The sequence below is a fragment of the Brassica napus genome, chromosome A5 (assembly GCF_020379485.1).
Source record: "Brassica napus cultivar Da-Ae chromosome A5, Da-Ae, whole genome shotgun sequence".
NCBI lineage: Eukaryota > Viridiplantae > Streptophyta > Magnoliopsida > Brassicales > Brassicaceae > Brassica > Brassica napus.
The window spans coordinates 11,092,658-11,115,802 of record NC_063438.1 but is presented as its reverse complement, the minus strand read 5'-3'; the positions used below and the strand labels follow the sequence as shown (position 1 = coordinate 11,115,802).

The following is a 23,145-nucleotide window of genomic DNA, read 5'->3' as shown; positions in this document are numbered from 1 at the left end:
TTTTGAATAAATTTCAATTATTTTTTCATGACATCAAAATAATTTTACTAATAAAAAGGAAATATTAGTAGTAGTCAGTATTCTTTTTGAAAAATTTATATTTCTATGTTTGCCAAAAATAACTATTATTCTTATATATTTTACATGCTTTGTTTCTTTTGAAAGAATATCAAATAGATTGGATAGCGTAACAAATGTGTGTTGACTCATGTTAGCATTAAGAATATTGCTTTGAATCTTCAGAAGAGTTCTTATACAACATGCACTGACAATTTTTATAATAGAAAACAAAAATTATATAAAAGCTAACTACTGTATGTTGATAAATTATAGATTTACATTTTTAAAAATTATTGATTGCATTTATTGGATTTCAAATAGAAGACATCTCAATTATTTATAGTTGGTATTGATAATAAGTTACATTTTATTAGCTTTGACATAATACTCTCTCTTTTTAAGGTTGCTACGTAACTTCTAACAAAAGTTTGACTATAAATCTTAACCTTCTCCACTAGCTAAAAAATAAAAATGGTACATTTTGTATGGTTTACAAAGAATTACGAGTAATAGATCTTTACAAAATTTTCAGTTGTTTCTACTAAATAATCCAATCAAAAGGTCAGTCACTAAAATTTTAAAGTCGCATGCGATATTGCGATATACAGCATTAGTTGAGAAGAATGCTTTCCAAGCAGAAAAAGACCTGCAAAAAGTCATGTCCATATACAAAGTATCTCAAGTAGCTGAAGATTCATCATCGGAGACACCACACCCACCACCGTCTACTTCTTCTTACTCCTCCTACAATCTGTTTTCTCGACGTTTCTTCAGCCTCCACGGCCGTGACCTCTTCGCAGCCTCAGCCAATTGGTTCCTAGTGGACGTCGTCTTCTATACAAGCAACCTCCTCCTCTCTCAAATCGTCAACTTATCCGACAAACCTGCCAATATGACAAATGTCTATGACTCTGCCTTCGAAGCAGGCCAAGCAGCTAAGGTCGCAGCCACTGATTCACCGTTTATTTCATCGATAGAGTCGGTCGAGTCAAGATTCAGATGTTCCTCATGGCCGCTTTCTACTTAGCCGCTGGCATTCCGTACAGTTGGTTTAGGTCTGAGAATAATAAGACTAATAATAAAGGCTTTATGATTCTCTTCGGGTTTGAAAATCATTCTCTTGGTTTTAATTGTAACTCCTCTCTCAAAAGTCTCATTCTCAAACAACACATATCTTCTAGAATAGCAAATGATGTACTTTTCATGATCTTATATATTGAACTTTTTTATAGGAGAAACTTTTTTTTTAATATACTTGGTTTCTTTATCCCTTCTCGTATTATTGTTTTCATGGTCTCATTTATATTCTTCGTCCATCTCATTTTCTAATCTTTTAGTCTCTCTTCTGTATCTTAAAATCGTGAAAGTATGTTTTTGGTATCTTGTCTAAATCTTAATTATTGAAGCTTAATATGGGAACTGTTAACTTATAGTGAAGATCGGTTACATAATGTGCACATGTTTTAAGCTAAATAACAGAATTATCAAATCATTTTTAAACCAAAAAAATAAAATAAGTAAATTATAATGCATATTGGCCGCCACGTTAAACATCTCTCTTCTTCTCCCTTCGAAGTCACAACTTCACTATTAAGTTGTTGATAATTGGAATCAATACGGTAATTTTTATCACTGTTTTTTATAATGGCTTTTGAGAAGTAGACGCTGTGAATCACGGAAATGGTGTGATACTTGATGGGTTGCCACTTGCCCTAGGATCCAACCCTTGGAACACTTTGGGGCACGACAGTTTGTTTTTAAGATACAATCAAGTGATGAGTCACCACCTATTTGACAGACATGGATGAAGGGGAAGATGCTCCATAACTCTTTTTTTCTTCTCCCTTGCGGCGAAGTCACCGCCCAATGTAGACTTGTTGATCATTGAAACTAATGCTGTTTCGTTGGTTAATGGGTTTGACACCAAAACGTGGAACTGTAGTGTGCTACGTTTCTTATTATAATTTTCGATTGAATATCAATTTTCAGAAAGTTTCTTAATGAAAAATAAGAAAACAGCAGGCGGCACGTAACTATTGCATTGTAAGATCTTAGTGGTTCATATAATTATTTAATACTCGTTCGAGTGTATCGGTATCATTATGATGCCATACTAATGAGATTACGAGCTCGTACGTTAAAGTGCCGAGACGACGAGACCGTCGGACGATGTACGATACGTATGATGACGAGACCGTACAATCCCTAGAATCATCTCCTCTCATGCCCTTATATCCCATAACACAATCTCAAAAGGACCCTTTTATTCTTTTAATTTTATATGTCAAACGAAAAATCATAAAATTAAAATGAAAAAGTTAATATTTTTTATTTGATTTATACAATTTGATAAAAATATTTCAAAAATCCAAAAACGTTGTTTTCCATATTTTCGAAAAAATCATCAAAATATGATAAAAAACGATTTTAAGATTTTTTTTTGAATTTGAAAGGTATAGAATTTAAATATTTGCCCATGGGTTCACTAATCCATAGGGGGGTTAGGGTTTAGTTTTGATAACCGGGAAGGATTTGATTTGGGAGTTTAAATTTTGATCAAAAAAAAAATTATGAAATAGGGGCATAGCAGACTCTAGGAGCCCATAGGAGATTTGACATTTCACATTTGGGGCACACTAGAAGTTGGCTCCAATCCCGAACGTTTCAATAAATAAATCATGAACCCTCGTAATACGGTTGGTTCATGGCTCAGAGGACCAGAGAAAGAAAGAAGAAGACATTATAGTGACATGACTGAAATTCGTGTATGAAAATTGGACATGAATCATGTGTTCTTGAAAACACAACCTTTCATCCATTTTATTTGATTAGTGAAAATTATGCTTTGAGAAAGCATGTATATAGCCTATTTATAGATTTTCAAAAAAAAATTGAAGTGTCACATTTTTTCAATTTAAAGATTATTTTTTTTGAAATAATACTTATATGAAGAATCACAACTTTTCAATATAAAAGAGCACAACTTTTAATTGTTGAAAACACATAACCTTTCAACATAAATGAAATTCACAACCTTTAGAATTAATCAGGATTGTTATTATTAGTAGATACAGTGAACTTTTAATAATTAGATGAAACAAATCTGTCGTCAAAAATAAAAAGTAGATGAAACAAATCCATTAGGCAGGATAAGATCTACATATATTTTCTAATATTTCCTATTTTAAAAGTTTTTCATTTAGTATTTTATTATTTTCTATCATATTTTTGTTTTATTTAATCATGGCTTAAACTATTAGATTTTGTAGTTTTTTTGGTTTATGGTTGTCAAATCCTATAAATACAAGAACTTAGTATGTCACATTTCACACATCACATTATAAACAAAAGAAGTTCGAGCATATAATAAAACATGTCTGCAAAACAGATTTTCGAGAAGTTCGACAAGAACAAAAACGGTAAACTCTCGCTAGACGAGTTCCGTGAAGCGGTTCTTGCTTTCTCTCTAAACATTTCTGAGAAAGAAGTCACACAAATGTTCAAGGACATTGATGTGGATGGTGATGGCGAGCTCAGCTCCGACGAGTTTGCTTCATCTGTTGATAAAATGTTGAAAGAAGCTTTTGCTTTATGCGATGCTGACGGTGACGGAAAGATTACTTCCAGTGAGTTCCATGCAGCCATGATTGGGCTTGGGAAGGAATGCACTGAAGAGAAATGTGCCGAGATGGTTAAAACCGTTGATGCAGATGGCGATGGTTATCTGAGCTTCGAAGAGTTTATGGTTATGATAATCGGCGAATTTTAAGATATAAGTTATCTGCTTGCTTAGTAGTAATTGTGTTTAGTTATATAATAATTAGTAAAGCTTATTGATGTTTATTATCATCGGTTTAGAGGTTTCTCGACCGTACTTTTATCTTTATAAACAAATTCAAGTGCATGTTGTTGTATACTGCACTTAGTTAGGTGATTAGTCGCATTCATTCAATACTTTTTAATATTTAAAGATTTTGATTTGCTTATACTGCAACTTACAAATTTAACTAGGTGATTCGTCCATGCATACATAATACTTTTCTAATATTTGAAGATTTGATTTTTTTCATATATGTATACTAATTTATATATATTTTATGACAACAGTGAATTATATTTAATTATATATGTAATTATATTTTATATGTGAAATATTATTTTTTTCAAAAATTAAAGTTTATTTTTAAATATAAATTTAATTTTTGGATATAAATATAATTTTCATTTGATTGAATTAAAATATATTTTGGATTCAAAATCAAATCAAGTTTTAAATCATTTTCAGCAATCCCATTATAATTTAATGGCTACGTATTTTGGACTAAAGTTTTCTAACATAACATTTTTAGAAGAGAGACAAATAGAAAAAGACAAAAGAGAACAAAAGAGATCAATTCTGTGTGTCTGAAGAGGCTACTGAGTACTGAATACTAACAAGTAACAATTAGCGAGAGAATCTGAGGAAAATGGGAGGGGGAGAAGATGTGGGTTCGCCAGTCGTAGTCGGTGCTCTGATTCTGGATGTTCACGCAAAGCCTTCTTCAACCGCACCAATCTCCGGAACCACCGTCCCAGGCCAGGTTGGGTTCTCATAACTCTCTCTCTCTCTCTCTTTTGATTCATTTCTCGTGTGCAATCAAATCTCGTCTATACTTGATCCAATCATAAGATTGAATCTAAAGGAAGAAAAACAAATCATAAGTCAATGATCTTGCGAACCTCATGTGTGTGACGTGACTATAGTTGTTTTATATATGCTTCTTATGTTTTGTAAAAGGTGTTGTTTGCACCTGGTGGGGTAGGCAGAAATGTAGCTGAATGCATCTTCAAGCTTGGAATAAGACCCTTCATGATTGGTGCTTTGGGGATCGATGGCCCAGGTCTGTTTCAACACTCTTCTCTTCATTGAACTCTTTCTTCTGAGAGCTTAATATGGCTTCTTTTCACAGCCAGTGTATTGTTGAAAGACTGGAAGCTCTCTACTGAAGGTTAGATTAAATAAGCAAATCGATTGATGCGTGATTTAGTTGAAAAGTCTTTGAGCTATCCAGGAATCTTGAGACGTGAAGACATCACTACTCCCATTGTATCTCTTGTATATGACATTCACGGAGAAGTTGCTGCTGGCGTTGCCCGTGTGGATGCTGTTGTACGTATCTTCTCATTCTCAGCCAGTTATGACTTTATCGTTCGTTTTACAATGTTTCCTCTGGCAGGAGAAGTTTCTGACACCTGAGTGGATCCAGCGGTTTGAACCAAACATAAGCTCCGCTCCTGTCCTTGTGATTGATGCCAATCTTAGCGCTCTTGCTTTGGAAGCATCTTGCAAATGTACTTCTTAATACTTCCTCCGTTTGATTGTCTCTCTTCCTAACGATGATTTTTTTTTCTTGAAGTGGCTGCAGAGTTCAATGTTCCTGTCTGGTTTGAGCCCGTGTCTGTCACAAAGTCCCAGAGAATCGCCTCAATCGCCAAGTATGTGAGTGTTATGTCTCCACACTCGTCAATGTTTACGTGAAATCAAAAAAGGATTTATGTTTTGTTTTCTGAATAGGTAACTGTAGTATCACCAAACCAACACGAGCTCATAGCAATGGCCAACACTCTCTGCGCAAGGAACATGTTCAAAACCCTTGAACCAGAAGTCAACAAGCTTTTACCACAAGATGTTTTCTGTGCGTTGAAGCCAGCTATTTTGGTTCTTCTTGAAACTGGTATTAAAGTTGTTATTGTAACACTTGGCTCCAATGGAGCTCTCCTATGCTCAAAGGGTAATCCCAATAAGGCTCTCAACATAAACAGAAAGTTTAGTGGAGAGATTTTCAGAAGGGTACAACTTATATGTTCACCGAACCGGTTTTCTGAACCGGGATTGAGTCACGGCTCGAGTCTTTTTGCAATGCATTTCCCAACCGTCCCAGCCAAAGTCAAGAAGCTTACTGGTGCAGGGGATTGCCTAGTAGGCGGTACCGTTGCGTCGCTGAGCGATGGTTTAGATCTGTTCCAGAGTTTAGCGGTTGGCATTGCTTCTGCTAAAGCTGCGGTTGAGTCGGATGATAATGTGCCTCCTGAGTTCAACCTCGATCTTCTTACTGGTATGGACTAACAATTCTTGTCTGAATTATGTTTTGAAGTTTCGGTTTAGCTCACCATATATTTAGGGTTGTGTTGGGTCTGAGCCGGTTTACACTTTTGGATACAGATGATGCGGAGTTGGTTTACAGTGGCGCCAGGATGTTGTTGGCTCATCAGTCAATGCTGTGAAGAATGATCTTGTTTCTTCTTTATTTGGCTTGGTTTTTGTTTATTGTTTGTGTACTATTCCATCTAATAGATAAACTTGGACCATTTGTTTAGTAGGACTGCACCAGGTAATAACAGAGAAACCGCTCTGTTTCTCGTTAGTATATATTATTACTAAAATCAGTTTATATTTTTTCATGTCTTTGTAGTAACACTAACACGTTAAGTAATTCTGTTCTCACATCCAACCATTGATGGTTATAAAAATAGTCATATTAGAAAACGGGTGTTAAATAAAAACCAGAATGATGTTAAAAAAAAAAAAAGACCAGAATTTAAACGGTTTTGAATATGGTATATTTAACCTAGTACAGTTTTAATATCAAAGTGGCACATCGGAAGAAACAGTTTTTTACGTCATTGTTGGACCCAAATCCATTACAAAGGAGTTGGGAATATTTATCGGCCTAAGTCACGGATATCTGGAACGCGAGGAGGAAGAGCATAAGATGACCGTGGGACCTCGGCTTCAGAGAAGACCGATGTTTATGCGCCGGCACTGGTCATTCTTCTATTATGACAGACAGACTTTTGTTTTTGCTCTGCTTATTAGTCTCTCCGTTTCAGAAAGATATATATATATATATGTTTTAGGTTTTTCACACTTATTAAAAAAAATATCAAATTTTAGTTTCCAATACAATATTTTACATTATCAACTATTTCCCACAACTTTTGATCAATAAAATATTTATAAACATTATTATGTTTTTTTTGAAATTTACAATTTTCAATTAATTTATGTATTGAAAATATAAAACATATATCTTTTTGAAACAATTTTTTTTCTCTAAAATATAGATCTTTGTGAAACGGATGAAATACTAAACATAGTTAAATTATGAAGGTCTCATAGTCTCACTCTTTAATGGTTGTTTTGTAAAGAGAAGTCAATCTCTTCTCTCATCAAACTGTCATTTGTAGTATTTAAAAACCAGACCGACCCGATAGTTAGATCGGGTTTGACAATGAATTGATTATATAGCCGGGTTGGATGTAATAACTGATTTGACCATGAATCCGTCACATGAAAATTGGGTTAATTAGATAGTCTACGTTTGGTTTAATTACTCGTTATATTCTGACTTTTTCTAAGATTCAAACCCACCAAAGCAAAAGAAGTCGAAAAAGAAAACACAAGATTCAAGCCCACCAAATCTACTTGCATATAAGTTATAACACATAGATACACACATATAATATTAAAATATTAAATTCTACAGATGACAAACAAACAAAGAAAGATAGACTCCCAATAAAGGCGCAATTAAAAACCGGTCAGAAATACACCAACTGTGAGAGTGAAGTTATTGCTCAACCACTTCCTCTAACTCATAACTGCAATCTCTAGACTTCACCACCGATACACAGAGACTTTTATTAACCTCAATACGTTTTTTTCAATCTTCAAATAGACATTCACATTCCTCATCTTCCTCATTCACCATTCCCGTTTCATCTTTATTTGTAAGGGTAATATTAATACACATATGGCTGCAGCTGCTGATCATGTGGTGATAATGGAAGAAGGACGGCAAGCCACCGCAGAGCATCCATCGGCAGGACCGGTTTATCGATGTAAATACGCTAAAGATGGCCTCCTCGATCTTCCTGCTGATCTTGATTCTCCTTGGCAGCTATTTAGGTATGGATTTTGACACCCTTTACGATTGTAAAGTAATTAATTGTTGGTCCAGTGCTGATTAATTCTGCTAAGCAATAAAAATTCATGTGTGATAAATGTTAAATACTATTTATTGCATTAATATAAGCTGTTTAACTAAAAGTACATATATCAAGAAAAATAGTTTTTCAAAACTTATAACTGAACTTTATAAAGTAAGTATCGTTTAATTAATCATACAAAAAAAATAGAATATATTTGGTTACACAATATCCAAAAATATAAAAGTTACATAGAAATATGAAACCAATATATAATAAAAATATATATATTTCTGTATAACTTACATTACAGAACAGCAGAAGTATATGTTTTCTAGGGTATACTGTATACATAATAACAGAACTTGTCTTGCTTCTTGTATGTATTATTGTTCCAGTGAGGCTGTGAAGCAATATCCGAATGAGCAAATGTTAGGCCGGCGCGTAACGGTTGATTCCAAGGTAAAAAAAAGCTATATAACATTTTAGTGTTGACCACTAAATAACTTCATTTCAATTTATTCTGTCAACAAATTTATATCATTTTTGATGTGTTTCATATCATTTGAAATAATGTGTATATAGGTCGGTCCATACACATGGATCACATATAGGGAAGCTCACGATGCTGCATTGCGGATTGGATCAGCAATCAGAAGCCGAGGCGTTAATCCGGTACCTTCCTATCTCCTATAATAATGTTTTCGTTCCAATCAATCATGTATATAGATCAACCGGAAGTTATAGGCGAAATCATAGTTTGTCTAAATTCTTTTTTTCTTTTTTTGTGGATTAGGGAAACTGTTGTGGAATATACGGATCTAATTGTCCAGAATGGATTATCGCGATGGAGGTATAACAAAACTTTTGGCTTGATTCATAATTATAAAATTTTGGGTTTAAATATTTTTTTCCTCTATCATAGAGTATCTCTAATCAGTTATATTGCAGGCCTGCATGAGCCAAGGGATAACTTATGTACCTTTATACGACAGTTTAGGTAAGTTACCTGGACATATATTACATATAATATTAATACTAGTTCAAGATTTATCTGAAAATTAATTAGGCTTAACCTAATCCAAATTTTTATATGGATGAAACAGGTGTAAACGCTGTAGAGTTCATCATCAACCATGCCGAGGTTTCGCTGGTATTCGTTCAAGAGAAGGCACTTTCCTCCGTAAGTCCATTTTTGGTCGAATCAGTCATGCTATAGATTCCATTATACGTTTCTTATCATACAAGAAAAGGTTATTTTTTCTTCTTCTAATTTATTCTTGGGAGCTTTTGTGCAGATCTTAGCATGCCGCAAGGGATGTTCTTCGAATTTGAAGAGTAAGTTAGATGGTTTTAATGGAAAAAAAAATCAGTGATCCGATGTAAAATTCATTCTAATATGTTGTTTGAACCAATGATTTTATCTTCTCTTTCAGCTATTGTGAGCTTTGGTGAAGTCTCGATTACTCAAAAGGAAGAAGCTGAGAACCAATGTGTTTCGTTATTTTCTTGGCATGAGTTCTTACTAATGGTTAGTCTGTTTTTATTTATTCCAAAGATTCAACTTTTTGTGGGTCTTTGACTAGTAACCAGGTTATTATGTTTTCAGGGAAACTCGGATGAGACAACACTTCCTCGTAAGCAAAAAACAGACATATGCACAATAATGTACACAAGCGGGACGACAGGAGAGCCCAAAGGTGTAATCTTAAGCAATGCAGCGATTATGGTCGAAGTTTTATCCATTGATAAAATGCTTCAAGTCACCGATCGATCGGTAATTTATCTTTTTAAGAATATCATACATTTGTGATGTTCGTTACTTCGTTTCGTTGTCCCTAGCATAGAGACGAACAATACGTTTTGTCGTTCGTTTTATAATATCATTAGAGATTAGAGCCATATTTAAGGGAATGACATTTATTTATATTTTTTGGAATTTTGTAGTGCGACACAAGTGATTTGTTTTTCTCGTACTTGCCATTAGCACATTGTTATGATCAAGTCATGGAGATCTACTTTTTATCCAGAGGCTCCTCTGTTGGATACTGGCGTGGCGTAAGCAAATTTATTTTTAAAAAGTTTAAACCCCTTTATTTTATTACTTTTCACAAAATTGCTCTCTTATATTTGTTTCTAGGACATTCGGTACTTGATGGATGATGTTCATGCACTGAAACCAACTGTGTTTTGCGGTGTTCCACGAGTTTACGACAAACTCTATGCTGGTAATAGATTTGATCAAATCGAAAAATCTTGCGCTCTCTTGTTTTTTTAATAAGAATTTAAAGAAATTATTTTGTGAGTTTAGGTGTAATGCAAAAAATCTCAGCTGGTGGTTTGATACGCAAGAAACTCTTCGATTTGGCTTATAACTAGTGAGTTCTCTCTGTTTCTTCAAATAAGAACAATGGGCCTTCGAAATATATGAATGTGAATCTGTGTCTGTATCATCATCTTGTGAGTACAGTAAATTGGGGAATATGAGAAAAGGATTGTCTCAAGAAGAAGCTTCTCCTCGTCTAGACAGACTTATGTTCGATAAGGTCAGTGTGACACGCAGGAAAATAGAAGATTACTAAAAAATGAAGATTTATATTACAGTTTTTATATATCTATGCTTCTGAAATACTATATAGAGGATATCTTGGATAAAAATATGTAATAGACTTACAAATTTTGGAACTGAATTGTCAGATAAAAGATGCATTAGGAGGAAGAGCTCATATGTTGTTATCAGGTGCAGCACCTTTACCTCGTCATGTAGAGGAGTTCTTGAGAATCATCCCTGCCTCTAATCTCTCTCAAGGTTATGGTAAGTCTACATATATAAACGGATATTTTAGTATACTCAATGTCTTTATTGGTTTCGGCTAAACCTACTTCAATTACGGTAATGTGACAGGATTGACTGAGAGTTGTGGAGGGAGCTTCACGACTTTAGCAGGAGTATTTTCTATGGTGGGGACAGTGGGTGTGCCAATGCCTACGGTGGAGGCAAGGCTAGTTTCTGTACCAGAGATGGGTTATGAAGCTTTTTCCGGGGATGTGGCTAGAGGAGAGATTTGTCTTAGAGGAAATTCAATGTTCTCTGGTTACCACAAAAGACAAGACCTAACTGATCAAGTCGTGATCAATGGATGGTTCCACACAGGTATTGTTGATCTTTTTTTCTTAACTCAGAACTCATAAGCAGTTAACTTTTTGACTGTTTAAACTCAGAACTCATAAGAGCACATTTATCGCCGTATATAAACAAAGGTTTTAAGGCGTGGGTCCCGCATAATTTAGTAAAAACGTATGCAAAAGTAACGAAATAGGAGACGTCTTTGGTGTGTCTTTAGTGCTGTTTACGGGCCCAATAACATGTAGCGGCACGCGATTGGTTCCTTCTTTTAAAAAAAAAAAAAAAAAAACAAAATAAGAAACCCAATGCGATAATGGTTCTCTAAGCAGTTAACTTTTTTTTATGTTTGTAGGAGATATTGGGGAATGGCAAGAAGATGGATCGATGAAGATCATAGATAGGAAGAAGAACATCTTCAAGTTGTCTCAAGGTGAATATGTTGCTGTCGAAAACCTCGAGAACACTTACTCAAGATGCCCTCTCATTGCTCAGGTATGTATTTAGTGATATATCTAAGTTAAAACAACATTTCTTCAATATTATATTTATAGTATGTGTTATCTAATAATATTATCTACCAATAATGTTATAGATATGGATCTATGGAAACAGCTTCGAGTCTTTTCTGGTAGCAGTGGTTGTACCCGAGAGAAAGGCTATTGAAGATTGGGCTAAACTTAATAACCAATCATCTCCCAATGATTTTGAATCTCTATGTCAAAATCTCAAAGCTCAAAAATACTTCTTGGATGAGCTTAACTCTACCGCAAAGCAATACCAAGTACGTATACTTTTTTACCCAATTTTAAATTTTGAAATGATTTATTACTTTTAATAATGTCTTTCTTTTAATGTATTTGTAGCTTAAAGGGTTCGAAATGTTAAAAGCGGTTCATTTGGAACCAAACCTTTTCGATATTGAAAGAGATCTTATAACTCCAACTTTCAAGTTGAAAAGGCCACAGCTCCTCAAACATTACAAGGTGACCCTTTCTCTACTCAATTTCTTCTTTTGTGTTAGGTCCGATTGATTTTTTTTGCCATTAATTTACGTTTGCGTTTCCATGTTACGTGTAAATGCATACGTAAACGAAAACATAACAAATCGGGACTTAATGCCACATAATATGGATCACCAGAATCAGATTTGTGATCTATGCAAATGTACTAATAACTCTGGACATGTCCTGCATATTAATTGTTTACTAACACAACTAAACTTTGTTAATTTCAGAGCATAATTGATCAACTTTACACCGAAGCAAAGGCGTCCAGAGCATAGAACCGAACGGCTATTCATTTTCCGATGTTTTTTTAGTTGTATGATATGTCAACATTGTATTCGAATCCTCTTATCATATATTATTCATATGATACACTTTACATTATATATTGTTATAAGAAAATTTTACCAAGGAATTTTACCAAGTGAACGCGCTACAGAAAATTCGTCAACTTATATGACAATTAATTTCAGGGCAGATAGCTGTAACAAAAAATTTAATACATCGGAATATGCGATGTGATAATTACGTGGAAAGCCAAATGAAATTGTTACCCACACGATCTTTGAATACCTACCAGCATTACAAGCATGGACACTACCATCAACACCATCAGGTTCTCAAATTTTCCATATATCAAGTATGTACACCAATATGGGTTATTTTTTTTGGAGAAAGAATACAATTATGAGGCAGGAAGATGATAGAAAACCCTTACCCTTGAATAATATGGTACATCTGGAAGATAAGAAATGATAAGCTATTCAGGGGGATAGATAGGAACCATATGGAACTAGTCAGATATGCAGAGAGTGAATGTCTGGCTTGGTATAATGCTAAGGATTCTATACCTACTCCCCCACATGTACCAATTGTTGAAGAAACACAAGCCTTAAGCTTGGATAATATGTGTATGGTGGATGGTTCATGGACATCCACAGATCGATTCAGCGGTATTGGATGGGTTTGGAAGGACAACACGGGGAAGATCCAACTTATGGGGACATAGAACTTAAGAAGGCGGGAGACAGCATTACATTCGGAACTGGAAGCGTTGAAATGGGCGATGGAGAGCATGCTTCAGCATTCAACCTGCCAAAGCTTTGGAACAGATTGTAAAGACCTGATCGCGATGATAAATGATCCCCTAGCATGGCCAAACTTTTCAACGGAGCTGGAAGTCATTCAAATTATCATGATGTGCTATTCGGATTTCAAGATCACCTACGTGCCAAGAATGCAAAATGAAATTGCTGATTCTTTAGCTAGGAATGCTCGCTCTTTTCACAGATCTCTATGCTTTATTGGTTGTTCTATTCCGGTCTGGTTATCCAGACCACCTCATGTTTGAGTAATAGAATAGCCGTTTGTTGCCAAGAAAAAAGAAAAAAAATTTAAAAGTAAAATTTTAGGTTACTCTTGTATTTTACTGTTAGTGGTATGTTCCCGTGAAAGTTTCACTGCAGAGTTTTGATCTAGTTATGTGTGGGTTGACATTTGTCTGAAAGGTGATAGGTTTGGTTCTATAAATTATGTCAATGTTGGTTTCGCTTAATTTTGTTAGTTTTGAGGATGGCTCTTTGGGTGTTAAAAGCAGCCATGTTCGAGAAGTCCATAGTGTGAATGTTATCATTTGTGTTAAACTGTTTGTTTGTTGTATATTTTCATTGCAGGACCGGCTTCTTTTTAAAAATGTTAGGCTTATTTTATACCCACTACTATATTTGGAGGGCTGTGTGGATTTTGTGGTCTGTTTCTGTATATCATGTTATTTCGGCCGTAGTAAATAGTAAGCAATGATTGGGTTTTATTTCAAAATCTGTATCGGGTGAAACTTATTGTTTGCCGTCTCACCCCTTTCCTCGCTGTCGATACTATTATGCAAGATACTACGGCATTGCGACCCTTTCCCCAGAGCTGCAATCTTTTATGGAGGTTCTCAGACTTCTTATTATCAAAACCCATTGGTTAGGTTCTTCAACGTCGATTGCAGGCTTTAGGATTACAAATAAAGCTTTTTTATGGGTCTTTTCTCTCCTTAGCCATATCTATCCTTCGTTATGTTTTAATTATTTTCGTTTATGTGTTTACCGTCTTATTCCATTGGACCTTTAGTTTAATATAAGCATTTGGTGTTCAAAATAATATGATTTTTCAATAATAATGTTTTTGCCTCATTGGACGTGGTTTTTAGCTGTGGTGAAGGAAATGAAGATACATGTTAGTATGCCATAATGTTTATACTTGGTGTGGTAAGTATATTGTTGTTTATTGTATGTGTATATTGTTGGCAATATATCGCCATTTTAGGCAAAAACAACATCTGTCACAGTTTTAGGCCTCATTATCTAAGTTTTTTCGATCATATTACATTATAACCTCTTTAAATTAATACTTTATAAATTAATTTATATTAAAAAATTCTATAAAACAATATAATTTTGTAGTTTCAAATTAAGTTTTTTTGGTTCAATTAGTATATCGATAAATTAATATTTTTATAAATTAATAAAAAAAATTATAGTTTTAGTGTAGTTTTAACATTATTAGTTTATAGATGTTTCACTGACCAATTTTCTACTTTAATTTTATACTATGCAGGGTCCACTACTCCCTTTTTTTTTAACAAGACCCACTACTCCCTAAAAACTGTCGATTAAAAACCTAAATAAGATAGTATTGTGTACGTAGAACAGTTTTAAAATATATGATTTTCCTATATGTGAAAAATCATAAACGTAACAAAGGTGGGATTTACTTATAATTAAAATCAAACATGATTCAAAAACATTTATTTAACCAAACAAATCTGTTTTGTTTTCAACGATGAAAAATGAAAACCTTAATTAAAAAATAAAAACCACCAAATTTGTAACTAACTATCAACCTTTAATAACTCGGAATTCATATAAATGTTATTTTCAACATTGTAATTTAATATCTAAGAAAAAAATTATCAATAAATATATTTTCAATAATTTATATTTTAATTTTAACCGATGTTATTACTAATAAGAAGAGCAAATTAATAAAAAAGAACTATCTTAACTAAATTTTATAAGTTGAAACATAAAATTAAAATCAAACGAGATGACTTAAATAAATGGCTTATCCTACATTGATTCAGATCTAAAATAATAAAACACCAAAATAATTATTTATGAATATGTGTTATGTGTAAAAATAATAAAATATTTTAAATATAAAATATTTAAATCAATAAAAATTAATTTTACAATGAATATTTTATTAATAATATGATAATAATATGTTATAACTTAGCATAACTATAAAACTTTATTTTTTGTCGAGAACATTACAAACTCATATTAACTCTATAAAGCACACCGGGAGATGTTGATCCATGTGAACGACGAAAAACGTTTGTTTTTTGACACTGCGTGCTAGGTTATCCGCCTATATATTTTTCGTCCTTGGTAAATGGATAATATCTGATCGTATGAATCTCTCTTTCAGACTCTTAATATCCAAATAACTTGCAAAAGCTGGCTATTCTTCTGGTTCCGAAACCATCTTCACCAATTGAGAACAATCCGTTGCAAACGTAACCTGAAATTGTCGTAAGTTTCTCATACATTCCATAGCCCATAGTAGCGCCTCCATCTCTGCATGCAAGGGAGTTAGAGTAGCATGTACATTCCTTGCTCCCATCAGCCCCTCAAATCCTTCTAAAGTACTGAACCAACCCGACCAGAGAAAATATCTCTCTCTTTCCATGATCCATCTGTAAAACACCATCTTCCGGGAATTGACGGAAGAGTCGTGACCTGAACCTGTGTTCCCGTCTTCTGGTCATTCAAAAGTTGTGCTTCTGCTCAGAGTGTGGATTCCGTTTCGGCCAATTTAAGAGTGTCCCTAGGATCTATATCCAGATTACTAAAAACCTTATTTTTTCTTCCTTTCCAAATGTACCAAACTATCTAAGCAAACTGATGATCCTACATCTGTGGAGCAACTCTCAAAAAGAGATGATCCATATTTGCAAAAAGAGAACTTGTTGGGAAAATGACTGGATTTGTTGGAATCTTGGAAAGGGTCCAAACCTAAAGTGCTGGAGGACATTCAAAGAAGACATGGTTAATCAAATCCTCATCCGCTCCACATCTTGCACAACATATATCTCCTTGCATCTCTCGTGCCTGCATATTCTTCTTAACTGCTACACACCCTGATATCAATTGCCAAAGAAAATGTTTTATTTTTGGTTGACACCGTATTTTCCAACAAAATGCCTTCAGAACATCTACTGTAAGTGGTGGTCTTTCCTTATCTGTGTAGATCCGCTCTACTTGGTATCCTGATTTAAACGTAAATTTTTCATTGTTTGTGAAATGCCATCCTTACCTATCAACCATCTGATTTCTGCTCAATGGTATACTTTCTATGATTTTCACATCCTGTGGGTCTACCAAAGCCCGTAGGGCCTGAAAATTCCATCTTCGCGAAGTGGAGTCAATAAGGGAATCCACTGTAAGGTCTGGATACAAATTGTGTTGATTTTTATTGGCTGGTCTCGGGCGAGTGGTGGGGAGTCGAGGATCGTTCCATACAGATATATAGGATCTTGTTTCCATCCTTTTGATTAGTCCTTTGCTTACAAGAGATCTAGCAGATACAATACTCCTCCAGCCGTATGACGGAGAGTATGAACGAATCGGTTCAATGTGTGAGGCATTCCTATAATACCTACCCTTGAAAACTCGAGAAAATAAAGTGTTTGGTTTCTCTATTAGCATCCAGAACTGCTTACCAAGCATTGCTGTATTGAAATCAGTTATATCCTTAAAACCTAAACCCCCGTATTCCTTACTGACCCATGCTTTGTCCCATGACTTCCAATGCAGTCCTCTTGTACTACCCCCAGGACTCAACCAAAATTGTGCTACTGCACTCGTTAATTTTTTTGCGGTTGCCTTAGGTAACCGATAACAAGACATCGTATGGTTCGGCATCGCCATAATCACTGATTTGATGATCACTTCATTTCCTCTTTTTGTAAAAAATTTAAAAGTCCAACCATTGACCCTATTATTTAGACGATCCTGCACAAAACCAAAGACTTGAATCTTAGAACCTACAAGATTTTCCGGTAATCCTAAGTAAGATCCCATTCCCCCAAATTATGTATACCCAAAATATATCTTAACTCCTGTCTGACCGATTCCTCAATCTTATGTTCAAGTTGAATCGAAGGCTTTTCAAAATTTATCAGTTGACCTGAAACCACCTCGTATTCTTTTAAAATCCTGAGAATGGTATGACATTCTTCCTTTTGAGCTTTGCAGAAGGACAAACTATCATCCACAAAAAGCAGATGGGAAATTGATGGGCATGCTCTGGCTACCTTAATTCCTGTTAATTGTTCCTCTCGCTCTGCCTTCCTAATATTTGCAATCAGTGCCTCATTATACAAAATAAATAAGTAGGGGATAACAGATCTGCTTGTCGTAATTAAACCTCTGTGTGGCACAATAAGACCTCGTGGTTGTCCATTTAGGAGAATCCTATATTGAACCGATGATATACACTCTATCATTAATTTAATCCAATGCTGGTGAAAGCCCATCTTCTGCAGTAATGCCTTAGTAAATTCATATTCTATCCTATCATACGCTTTATTCATATATGTTTTAACTGCCATATACTTTTCGTGACACGCTTTATTAGTCTGTAATCCATGAATCATTTCGTGGGCTATAAGAATATTGCCAGATATCAAACATCCTGTCCCAAATGCCGATTAAGTCTCCAAGACGAGAGAGGCTAAATAGATTTTCAACCTACACATAAAACCTTCGATATTATTTTATATCCTACATTACATAGACTAATTGGCCGCAATTCTGTCATCCTTGTAGGCCGTTCTGTCTTTGGAATCATACAATATTAGTAATATTTAAGCTTGATTCCATTTCACCCGAAACAAGAAAATTATTCACCATCTCTACCAAATCACTCTTAATAATATGTCATGAGTGCTGAAAGAAAAGAGCTGTCATGCCATCCGGTCCTGGTGATTTTTCTGGGTGCATCATGAATATAGCCTCTCTGACCTCATCCTCAGTCGCCATTCTCAATAACCGTTGATTCATCTGAGAAGTAATCCCCAGCGTTATCTCTGAGAAACAAAATGTCAAACTCCAATGGAGAGGTGGTACTAAATAGTTCTTCAAAGTAGTCTACTGCCACTTTTTTTACTCCATTATCCTCCGTACTCCAATTTCCGGCTGCATCATGTAGTCTGACAATCCTATTACGTACCCTTCGTTGCTTAGTCAAAGCGTGGTAGAATTTTGTGTCGAGATCTCCAGATGAATACCACATAATCCCGCTTTTCTGGTGCCAATACTCCTCTTCTTCATCCTTGTATGCCTCTTGCAACTTCCTGGATACTTCCAATATGTCCTCCTGAGACCTAGTATAATCAGTTTGTACCTCCTCAAGAGCCTTCTGCAAATCTATAATTTTTTCTTTTCCATAAGGTGGATTGTTTTTCTGCCATTTTGCTATTTCGTGACGACAATTACTAATCTTTTCCACTATACCATTTATGCTGCCTTCATTATATTTCGACCATCCCATTGTAATTGATTCCATTACACCTTCATGACCAACCTATCTCTTCTCAAATCGAAATTGGCCTTTTCTCCTAATAACTTTATCCTCGAGGTAAGCCACCAGTGGACGATGATCAGATGCCACCATCCCCATATATTCAGTATGGGAACATGGAAATAGTGTGTGCCATTCCTCATTCGCTAGTGCACGGTCTAGGCGACATCTTACCATTACAGCTCCTTTTCCTTTACCTCTTCTCCCTTGCCATGACATCTTGTTTCCCATAGCAGGAAACTCCAATAATCCACTATTCCTAATCATATTGTTAAAAGGAACAAATGATTCCACACTCCTCAGAGATCCACCCTCTTTTTCATGGTTTCCTGTAATCTCATTTAAATCGCCAATAATGAACCAAGGTTTCTATCTCGAAAGCCCATATCTAGCTAAGTGTTTCCACACTTGTTCCCTCAGATCTTTGACTGGATCCCCATACACAAATGTCAAATAAACCGTTTTTCCAAGAGCCACTTCTTCCACGTCTATCATGATAATCATTGTTATAGTAAAGCGCAAGTCCACCACTCCGTCTTACCGGATCAACTGTGACTAGATTATCAAATCTAAAATGTGATTAAAATCCTTGAACGAACTCAAAATCTTGCTTAGTTTCCGATAAAAATAAAAAATCCGGCTTATATCTCCCCTAAATAACTTATAGTCTAGTTGCTTCCCATTCCTCGGCAATTCTAACTAAGCGCTCTTATTTAAAAAATATGCGAAGAGGCTCAGTAAAGCTATTTAATTTGGGTTTAATAATACCCTGAAATATCAACCACCATACCATAAAAAACAACCAAAGAGCCCACGCCAAAACCTTCGTAACCGTCACTCTCGCAATCACATAATAATGCTCTCCAACAAACCCTCTTACTGATCATATGATTATATAAAATTTTACCATACTCTCTAGTTAATAAAATAGTTTAGGTCCCCCAGCGCCCCTTGGGCTCCATTATACTTTTCGCCATAGTAAATCCGAGAACATTGATTCGCACTTCCTCTTCTTGCATTTCTAGATAGTGTATTAACAATTCCTGTTTAAAATGTTTAGTTAAAATACTTATCAATCCTCTGTCCAACATCATGATGTACCACTTATAAGAACAGCTCCGACAACCCCTTAAAATATATTGTGTAACACATGAACTATCCACTAGCTTAGACCATATAAGAAATACTTCCTTATGAAACCATAGTGGAAAACATGATTTAACCGTACATATAATACAACATTCCGGATTGCCAAAACCAATCTTGTATAGTGAATTTAGAGTCTGTCTATGGTTTAATGAAACAAAAGACCAGACCTGATGCCCACACGCTCCCTTATACCTTATCAAACTCCCGATGATCCGATGTAACCCCAACGTACATCGATTCTCCTTGCTCCTGAATGCATACCACTGCAACACAAGATTCCTCTCAATCCATATCAACCATGTTCCAATAGAAATGCAAAAAGTATAACAAGCATCAAGTTTATTCCAAACAACAGAAAAACCTAGGGCTGCATACACTGCAATGCCAAAATAAAGCCATAAAGATCCCAACCCCAAACACAAAGAAATGCTCACTGAGCTTATTTTTAAAACATAAGAAAAAACTCCCAATCCCCGCCACAATTCATCTTGTATCGTACTACCCATAAACTAATTAAGCGGTTTTGCTGAGGAGTTTTTAGGGTTTAACGGACCCTTCTCCTCTGTCTGCTTTGCTCCTTCTCCTCCTCCCTGATGCTTGCCTGACTTGGTAGAGCCATTCTTACGTGGTGAAAGCACAGCCTGAACAAGCCGCATTTTAGAAGTTCCTACTGCTATCCCTGGCGGCTTCTTAAACAGGACCTTGCGTGATCCTTTCTTCTTCTCTTCCTCTCCCGCTTGAATGTATTAAAGCCCACACCAAAGCCCATCTTATGATCCAATATGAAGTGTTTGTTAACCTATGTAACTAGGGTTTTATAAGCCACTATATATGTCATTAGAGTGCTTGCTAGTATGCAACTTTGGCTGCCATAGTTGCAGCCACATTAAAACATCTTTTATGATATCAATCCATCTTCTTAGCTCTTGGTGACAATCTAAAGTCTTTCCCTTTCTTACTCTTTATATTTCAATAAAGCTCATTGAGCTATCTCTAGTTTATGTTTCAATAAAGTCCTTTGGACACAAATCTATCTTGTTCTACAAATGTTTACATGGTATCAGAGCTTCAGTCGGTTCATGGGTGTGCATACCTCTTCTTGAGCTTCTGATAGGTACAAGCATACTTATGAGAGGAGAAGATTGAAGAAGAGTGAAGAGAAGAGAGGAGTCGCGGAGCTGAACGAGGAAGCTTGAAGAGTAATAAAGGATGAAATAAAGACACGTGTGTGTTAAGTAGAGAGACTATAAATACTAGCTGAGAGTTTGTTAGACGGTTATCCAGAGTTTACAATTGTGAATCTTAGCATATGAGCTGAGAGCTACTCAGGTGATAGAGTAGTTGAGGATTCAGGTGATAGAATCCTCCATTGTTGTAATTCTCGAGTTGCTTCATCAATAAAGAGTGTATTTCCAGTAGATACGATCTTTGATCTTACCAATTGGTGCGGTGAAACTGGTTCGAGATCACGCGACTGCGGCGGAGATTTGGACGATCACGGAGAAGACGAAGTTGCGATCGATCCGATCTACGGCGGAAACGACGAGTTTCGAGAACGATGTCGAAGGCGAAGATAGCACCAGAGAGTCCGATGATCGGTTCCGAAGAGGAATTTGAGGTCGAGGAATCCGATATGACGGTGGATTTCTTGAGAGGTGGTTACTCGAGACTCAATCGCGCGATGAAGGAGGTAGAGAGTAATCAGGAGAAGACGAATCAAGAGCTCAACGCGATGCGACAAATCTTAGAGCGCCTTGATCCACTACGGAATCAACAACATCATTCACAGCCAAGTTCCTCCCGCGATCAGGTACACTCTCGTCACTGGGAACGAAACCGGGAAGAACAATCGCTAGGTTATCGATCTGGGAATATGAATTTGGATACTAGAGATTCGATGTTGAAAAAGATACCAATGCCTGTGTTCTCGGGGAAGCAACCTTACGTATGGATCACAGACGTTGAGAGATGGTTTAGTATTGGGAGATATGAGGATATGGAGAAACTAGAGCTTGTTGCATTAAGTTTGGAAGGGTGTGTGAAGAAGTGGTTTGGCTGGGAGCTGAAGAGGAGTGGGTTTCAGAATTGGCAAGAGTTCAAGGAGAAATTGCTTTTGCGGTTCACTGAGTCTATTGAAGAAGAACCAGCAAGTCGTCTCATTGCACTTAAGCAAACAGGTTCAGTGGCTGAGTATGTATCTGAGTTCGAAGAGTTATCAGAATTGGTTTCGGGATTAACTGATGAGTTCTTGATCAAGATCTTCTACAACGGACTCACACAAGAGATGAAAGAGGTAATCAGAATGAAAGAGCCTAAAGGACTGGAGAACCACATCGCAGCTGTCTTGAGAATGGAAACAAGCGCATTCTGTAAAGTGGTCAGCGCAGGGGGAAATCGTTATCAGAACCAATCTCAGTCAAATGCGTTAAAGTCTTCATCTGGCTATAATTCACACAGACTTTGGAGTGGGAATGACAAACGAAATCAGACTGCAGGTGGAGTAAGTGGAGTAGAGAATCAGAAGAAAGATAGCACCACGAGTACTACAACGGCGAATCTGCGGCCTAGTTAGAAGCATTCTAAGGAGGAGTTAGATAGGATGAGGAAGGAGTTCATATGTTTCAAATGCGGTGCCAATGGTTGGACAAGAGCACACATATGTCCCAATAAGGAGATGAGAATCCTAACAGTCGTCAATGGTCTGGAAATGGAAGTTTTGGAGGAAGATGAGAACTCGGAGGAAGACGTGATTGTGTATGCTCCAGCTAAAGAAATGAGGATTCTTTCATTGAATTCGTTTGTGGGAAAGCAATCACCAAGAACAACAAAACTTTATGGGAAGATCAACAACTACAACGTTATTGTCATGTTTGATAGTGGAGCTTCCCATAATTTCATCTCACCTAATACGGTGCAGAGGCTCAAATTGAAAGTTTATGCTGATACGAGCCTCGACATTCTGCTAGGCAATGGAGCAACAGTTAATGGCACAGGCGTGTGCAAGGCTGTTACTTTTCGCTTAGCAGAAACCGAATTCATTTCGGATTTTATAGCTTTGGAATTGGGAATGGTTGATGTTATTTTAGGAATTCAGTGGCTAGAGACGTTGGGAAAATGCGAAGTAGATTGGAAGAAGCAGGAACTGTCATTCGTGTATCAAGGACACAGAGTGACATTGTTCGGAGATCCACACTTGCATTGTTC

The 23,145-nt window shown here is 35.9% G+C and overlaps 3 protein-coding genes across 3 annotated transcripts; all 3 read left to right on the top strand.

Moving 5' to 3' along the window:
- The first annotated feature begins 3,326 nt into the window (after window positions 1–3,326).
- On the top strand, window positions 3,327–3,964 carry LOC125608932 (probable calcium-binding protein CML34). Its single transcript, XM_048779587.1, has one exon. The coding sequence runs from the start codon at window positions 3,434–3,436 to the stop codon at window positions 3,827–3,829; it is 396 nt and encodes a 131-aa protein (XP_048635544.1). The 5' UTR covers window positions 3,327–3,433; the 3' UTR covers window positions 3,830–3,964.
- A 434-nt stretch (window positions 3,965–4,398) lies between these two features.
- LOC125608931 lies at window positions 4,399–6,501 on the top strand. The gene is made up of 8 exons (XM_048779586.1): window positions 4,399–4,640; window positions 4,838–4,940; window positions 5,010–5,048; window positions 5,112–5,209; window positions 5,277–5,391; window positions 5,457–5,539; window positions 5,615–6,155; window positions 6,263–6,501. Exons 1-8 carry the CDS (start codon window positions 4,527–4,529, stop codon window positions 6,322–6,324), a joined length of 1,155 nt encoding a protein of 384 aa, XP_048635543.1. The 5' UTR covers window positions 4,399–4,526; the 3' UTR covers window positions 6,325–6,501.
- Window positions 6,502–7,593: 1,092 nt separating this feature from the next.
- On the top strand, window positions 7,594–12,574 carry LOC125608930 (long chain acyl-CoA synthetase 2-like). Its single transcript, XM_048779585.1, has 19 exons — window positions 7,594–8,008; window positions 8,427–8,490; window positions 8,614–8,703; window positions 8,825–8,881; window positions 8,980–9,028; window positions 9,135–9,211; window positions 9,327–9,366; window positions 9,465–9,559; window positions 9,638–9,805; window positions 9,976–10,086; window positions 10,169–10,256; window positions 10,340–10,406; window positions 10,499–10,574; window positions 10,726–10,843; window positions 10,934–11,182; window positions 11,508–11,647; window positions 11,748–11,936; window positions 12,019–12,138; window positions 12,390–12,574. Exons 1-19 carry the CDS (start codon window positions 7,854–7,856, stop codon window positions 12,435–12,437), a joined length of 2,001 nt encoding a protein of 666 aa, XP_048635542.1. The 5' UTR covers window positions 7,594–7,853; the 3' UTR covers window positions 12,438–12,574.
- Window positions 12,575–23,145: the final 10,571 nt, after the last annotated feature.